This window comes from Apium graveolens, chromosome 9 (assembly GCF_009905375.1).
Source record: "Apium graveolens cultivar Ventura chromosome 9, ASM990537v1, whole genome shotgun sequence".
NCBI lineage: Eukaryota > Viridiplantae > Streptophyta > Magnoliopsida > Apiales > Apiaceae > Apium > Apium graveolens.
Genome location: NC_133655.1, coordinates 289230363 through 289236738, shown reverse-complemented (window position 1 = coordinate 289236738; position 6376 = coordinate 289230363). Strand labels below are relative to the sequence as shown.

Below are 6376 nucleotides of genomic sequence, written 5' to 3'. Positions count from 1 at the left end.
CTCGATTTTACATACAGAGAACTAAAGTGTGGCCATTACTACTTTCTCTAGTGTGCCAACAAGCCAGTCCATACATATCCAATACCTGCACACTTTACATACCAACGTCAGCATATAAAAATATGCTCTGCCACTAAATTTTGTCTTTCTTGCTGTAATTTAACCCAAAAATCAAACACTTTCTCTAATTTCTTTAACTTGGGTTTATAATATTTTCTTGTTCATCTGAAATACAGGAGAAAAACCCAAGTTTAGAGATGTAAGTATCTATCTATCATGACCCACATTTGTAAATTTGATAAAAATGCAATCTTGAAGTGATTTTGGTTGGTTTTTATGTGTGTGTGTATTGGAGGTGTTTGATAATTTGGTTCCTTGAAATGGGCAGGGATGGTGTGTTGAAACCAATGGATGCTGAACAACTGAGAGAAAATGCACATAAAATGGTAGATTTTATTGCTGATTACTATAAAAAGATTGAAACTTTCCCTGTACTAAGCCAAGTTGAGGTATGCTTTTCTAGTGTTCTTTAAGATTTTAAGTCTAATTGTTTGTGTTTAGCTTTTGCAGTTTTTTCATGTATGTTAAGTTGAATGGGATTAAATTATGATGTAGTGAATCATATTCTAATGATTTGAGTAATTCTTGTGCTGTTGGTAATATTTCTTTGGAGAGTGTTTGTCGACTATGTTAGGGGCATCATAGAGATGGCCTATTGATGCTACTATACAAATCTTATTCGGGTGCATTTAGTTTAGACTTATTTGTTAGTTACAAGAATACTATTTTTTCATGGATGTTATCTGTATGTGCATATTATTGTACAATTTTAAGTAATAGTTAAGATGATCAATCTATGCAGCCTGGGTATTTACGTGACCTACTGCCTCATTCGGCACCTGATCAGCCCGAATCTTTGCAGAATGTTCTTGATGGTGAAGTTTCTCGCTACCATATGAGCATAAAACCTCAAAATGAATTTATGATTTTTTTTTGAAATTTTATATTCTTTGATTTGGAAAAAAATACAAGTTAAATTAGTTTATATTGTAAATGATGTGCCATACTATTTGTATTTTCGTGGCAGATATTCAGGCAAAGATATTACCCGGGGTTACCCACTGGCAAAGCCCAAACTATTTTGCTTATTTCCCATCTAATAGCAGTGTAGCGGGTTTTCTTGGAGAGATGTTGAGTGCTGGTATTAACATGGTAGGGTTTAGTTGGATAACTTCTCCTGCAGCAACAGAACTTGAAATGATTGTTCTAGATTGGCTTGCCAAACTACTCAAGCTTCCTGACTATTTCCTTTCCACAGGTATTTGTTTCATACTTTTAAATGTCATAGATTCCTTTAATTTAAAAAAAGTCTTATATTTTTGTGGCATTATACGTTATATTGCAGGTAGGAGAATTAGTGTAATTAATATAATTAGAATTTACAATGTGGGCTTAAGTTGTATAAATAGAGGACATTAGTATTATGACATGCTGTAAGGGAACTATATGGTGAGAATTGGTACCTAGATAACTAATTTAGATTGTACATACTAATAATTGGCTTAGAGGGCGGACAATCTTCTCTTTGAATATGCATCTCTGATCTTTTCTTTGTTTAATGGAAAGTTATATGATCAAATTGTAAGTAATAGTTGATCATGCCCGGGCTTTCCCTTAAGTAGGACATGGTGGTGGAGTGATACAAGGCACTGCAAGCGAAGCTGTTCTAGTTGTACTTCTGGCTGCCCGTGACAAAGTTTTAAGAAGAACTGGAAAAGATGCCCTTGGAAAGCTTGTGGTGTATTGTTCAGATCAAACACATTCCTCTTTACAGAAGGCCTGTCAGGTACATATACACAATTCACAGTGCAGTATTTGATCTCCTCAGTTTTTGAATAATATGCTTTTAGCATATATTAGGGATTTTAATGAGTTGTTTGTGTCATTCAACTTATCTAGGAAATCTGGGACATACATATGACTGCAATGATGATTCTGCAATCATTATGTGTAATATAGATATTTTTGCAAATACTGTAGATTTCACATACCCTTCCTGCAAAATATTCCCAAGATCTCAAATTTGCTTATCAGTATATCAGGAGTTCTGCTTAGCCAGATTTCATTAACCTTAATTAATAATATTTCTTGTGTGCAGATAGCGGGAATATATCCTGAGAACTGTCGGGCGCTGAAAACAGAGTCATGCAATGATTATTCTCTCTCCCCTGAAACACTTGAACAAGCAATCTCGAATGATACCGCCTCTGGGTTGATTCCCTTATTATTATGTGCCACGGTAAGAAATGAATATTTAGTTACAAGAAAAGCAATCCATTTTCAGTTCAAGCTGATAGTTTTAGAAAAAGTGACCAAGTTGTTTAAAACACGACAGAGTTCTGTCAGATGTATTATTTATTAAAAAACTGAAAGTCATCCTATCAACTTCAGGTAACCGGAAATTGTGGTCATGAGTACATTTTATTCTATACTGTTTTGAGTAATGAATAACTGAAGTCACGGTCTTCGTCGTAATCTAAGTTCAACAGTGTTGCTGTACAAAGTCTAAGCATTATATTATACTAAAGAAAATTTGCATGCATGCTCTCGTGCAGGTTGGTACTACTTCATCAACAGCTGTGGATCCTTTACTTGAACTAGGAAAAATTACCAAGGTTAAAAATTCATTTAACTCATCAAAAAGTATGCTAGATAGTCTTGAAATACTTGGATGCATATCTATTTGGACTTTTAGAATTGTAGTATATTTCCATGAAATACTCATGCATTCCCGAACCAAATGATGTATTTTTTGGACTTTTTTAATGTTAATGATCAGTTCGTCATGGTAATTTTAGTGCTACAGACAAGCAAGTGACGGTAGAGAATGAGTTAAATGATCATAATTTGCTTACCATTCCCTTAAACTCGTCCTGCTCCGTTTTACGTGAGATCAACAATAATATTCATTTTTTCCCATCAAATTAACACCCTGCAAAAGGGGGATGCCTTGCATATCCATATGTTCGTGGACCAGTATTAAGAGCTTTTGTTTATCCCTGTAAGAGGTTAGATCCATATAAGAAGCTACATGGCCTAGGTACTAGATCATGAAACAAAGGTCTCAAGAAAAAGCTGCTATATATGATATATCTACTTTGTTTACCTTTGACTCTAAACATCAAGATTTTGATTTCATATATATATATATTAACAAAGAAACAATCATCCAGTATTTGCAGAACCTTTTGATAGTAGGATGCTTTTAATTCTCTATGTATCCTGTTGACTCCTGCAATACAGAGGTGATTTAAAATATTTGGGTACATGACCTTTCACAGATGAAAGAAATATGGTTGCATGTGGATGCTGCATATGCTGGAAGTGCTTGCATATGTCCAGAGTTCCGCCATTACCTTGATGGAGTTGAAGAAGCCGACTCGTTCAACATGAACGCACATAAATGGTTTTTAACAAACTTTGATTGTTCAGCCTTGTGGGTTAAGGTGTGTAATACTGTTTTGATGCATATTAAAATTTCAATGCTATGTGTGGTACTTCATTTTTCATGCCATGATGGTTTTACTTAGTTAACTTTCTGTTGCTGGTGATCACATTTTTTGCGGTACGCCACAGGCAAACTTTTTTTATATCGGTGGTCAATGATGCTTCATAATTTTTTTAGAATCTTCGTATTCGACTATATTAAGACCTGGATGTACAGTAACAGTAACACTCACTTTTATGATTAAATGAGAATCTATCTTTCATGCTAGTTGTATTTATTCTTGAAAGATCTTATATCTCATTTGTGTGTATTGAATTGCTATACTAGTGGAGTAATTCTCTTCACCAGAATGTAGCAAGTTCATACTTTGCAATTCCAATGTTTTTGGTCTTCCATTTTTTGTTCACGAGTATTTTTTTTTGCCAACAGGATCGCAGTGCTCTAATACATTCATTGTCAACAAATCCCGAGTTTCTTAAAAACAAAGTAAGTATAGAACTACACGTAATTGCCATTAATATCTTAGTGACATCACAAAGACAGCATGTAGATTGGTCAGTCATGCTAGAAGTTGCCTTTGGATCTTTGAATAGTATGGGCTACTGATCTCCAGTTCAATTTCCTTGCTTTAGTATTGTGTTGAGTCGGGATACTTGGCTATATCGTCATTAAAAAATGTTGAGTTTTGGGAATGCTTTACACGAAGCAACTAGCTATGTAATTTTACTGTATACATTACATCTAAGCTTAGACCGTCCTGAATATCACTGTAAGTGCTAAAGTCTTGGGTGCAAGAATTATTTTGGGATCAAGCTAGCTATAGTATTTTTATTCTAGTCCATTATGCTATATGTTGTTCATGGGGTTCTTAGTTGTGCAGAAAAAACCTACTTTTAGTGTATATCCTCAAAAACGTAATAGAGAGGCCCCTCCTGAAGATAGCAGTCTAGTGCTGAGTATAAAACCTTTCCTTCCTTTTTATTCTTCTTTCTAAATTGTCACTATAAAAATCTGATTGTTTCATTAGCTTTGGTATTTTTGGATCGTCATGAGATTGGTGACTTGTAAATCTTACAATTTTACTTTACAATTTAGTCTTTACTAATCACATTGACATGGCAGGCTTCAGAAGAAAATCTGGTTGTGGATTACAAAGATTGGCAAATTCCTCTTGGACGGCGCTTCAGGTTAGCACCATACTCCTGTCTAAATTTCCATTAAAGTTTATCCTTACATTCTACAAACCACACTAAATAATTGTTAGTTCAGGCATGTTAGCATGCAACTGAAATTGATAAGCAATATAGCCTGTTAATAAACAAATAGAAAAAATATTTCATCTCGGTCCTGTATGATCTTGATTCATAGGTCACTGAAATTGTGGACGGTACTACGACTTTATGGCCTGGAAAACCTTCAGTCTTACATCAGAAACCACATACAGCTGGCTGAAAAATTTGAAAGCTTTGTCGCTAAAGATCCAAGATTTGAGGTTAATTGAGCTACCAATTTACGCGAATGAATAAACTAATAAGTCCTTACCCAGCATTTTCAAATACATACATTATTTTCAGGTTGTTGCCCCTAGGAAGTTTGCATTAGTCTGTTTCCGTCTTCTACCCCCCTCCCACAAAGATGATGATTGCTCTAACCAACTGAACCATAACCTACTAGATGCTGTCAATGCCACCGGAAAAGCTTTTGTTTCTCACACGGTATGCTTTCTTGTACAGTAAAGATTTTAAGAATGCGAAATTCAAATATTTTGACAATCTGCTGTTGTACTTCGAAACTAAATTAATATATTCAGAATTCCGCTCTTGTACATTAAAACTTGCAAGGATAAAGTTTCAAAATATTCTCTTAACTATGCATTGCAAGTGCAGTTCTAGTTATATAGGAGTATATACTTATACAAACACTTCTATGCAGGCTCTTTCAGGAAGGTACGTAATTCGATTTGCAGTAGGCGCTCCATTAACCGAAGAGAGCCATATAATCGAGGCATGGAAGATTTTCCAAGATGTTGCCACTGCTTTGCTAAAAAATGGAATCACACAAGAGTAGATTAGAAATTTCAACAATAAAACTCATCTCCCATTGTCTAGACTATGTCACCAATTTATGTGGAAGCTGAAATTTCAGTTTTCCGAACATTATTGATACAGGGCAACTTGTTAAAAACTGAAATAAGTGAAAATAAATCGTGTATTTAGAATAATTTCCTTGCTTAGCAGCATCAAATATGATACATAGCAGTGTACCATGTAATTTCAACAAGAGAATACTGTATATTTATTGCAGGTCTTTGAAGAGTGACAATTTCAAGTTCTATGTCGTTAAAGACATTCTTTTTCTTTTTTATGCTAATTAAGACTTATTCTTTTTGAAACTCAATAAAATTAATAAGTCCAAAATAATAAATTGTTAATCAAACTAGATGTTAATGTTGTATTCGGATTAATCGAGTCATTTCAGTCAAATTATATATTGATAAGTAGCATATTATGAGAACTAGACCTGGCAAAAAGCACTTATGAGAAACATTGCTTTCAACTGGAAACGAATGAAGTTAAAATTGAGTTGCAGAATAAGACAACTGAGCTCGAGTGTCTTTTGGCTGATGCAAGTAAGAAGGTGGAAGAGCATCAGGCATTGACACAATCGAAACACAGTATATATAGGAGGTTATTTATAAAAGCTTTCTAAATTTTAACACTGAAACCCTGCAGGTTTTTGCTTGATTGGTATATATAGATTATTTATCATCCAAGGTGGATTGGGGGGAGTCAATTATCGAGCCCTGAATGACCTCTTCCATCTGTCACAGAGCAGGACGTATGATGTTAGTGTCCAAATGGTGTAAAT

The 6376-nt window shown here is 34.5% G+C and overlaps 1 protein-coding gene across 2 annotated transcripts; it reads left to right on the top strand.

The window, feature by feature from the left end:
* On the top strand, positions 1-5852 carry LOC141686641 (tyrosine decarboxylase 2-like). Of its 2 annotated transcripts, XM_074491682.1 has the most exons (13): positions 1-259; positions 389-509; positions 863-935; positions 1088-1318; positions 1683-1846; positions 2159-2299; positions 2616-2675; positions 3342-3506; positions 3938-3994; positions 4631-4695; positions 4877-5000; positions 5083-5223; positions 5441-5852. In XM_074491682.1, coding segments are annotated over exons 1-13 (1479 nt in total). In that variant the 5' UTR covers positions 1-257; the 3' UTR covers positions 5576-5852. The 2 variants fall into 2 exon arrangements, with proteins under 2 accessions (XP_074347783.1, XP_074347781.1); XM_074491680.1 differs by lacking the exon at positions 1-259 and having other exon boundaries at positions 381-509.
* Positions 5853-6376: the final 524 nt, after the last annotated feature.

Coding starts and splice junctions, on each gene's coding strand:
- LOC141686641 (XM_074491680.1), top strand. CDS start 381: ATGGGCAGGGATGGTGTGTTGAAACCAATGGATGCTGAACAACTGAGA. Junction 510..862: donor CTGTACTAAGCCAAGTTGAG/GTATGCTTTTCT, acceptor CAATCTATGCAG/CCTGGGTATTTACGTGACCT. Junction 2,676..3,341: donor AACTAGGAAAAATTACCAAG/GTTAAAAATTCA, acceptor GACCTTTCACAG/ATGAAAGAAATATGGTTGCA.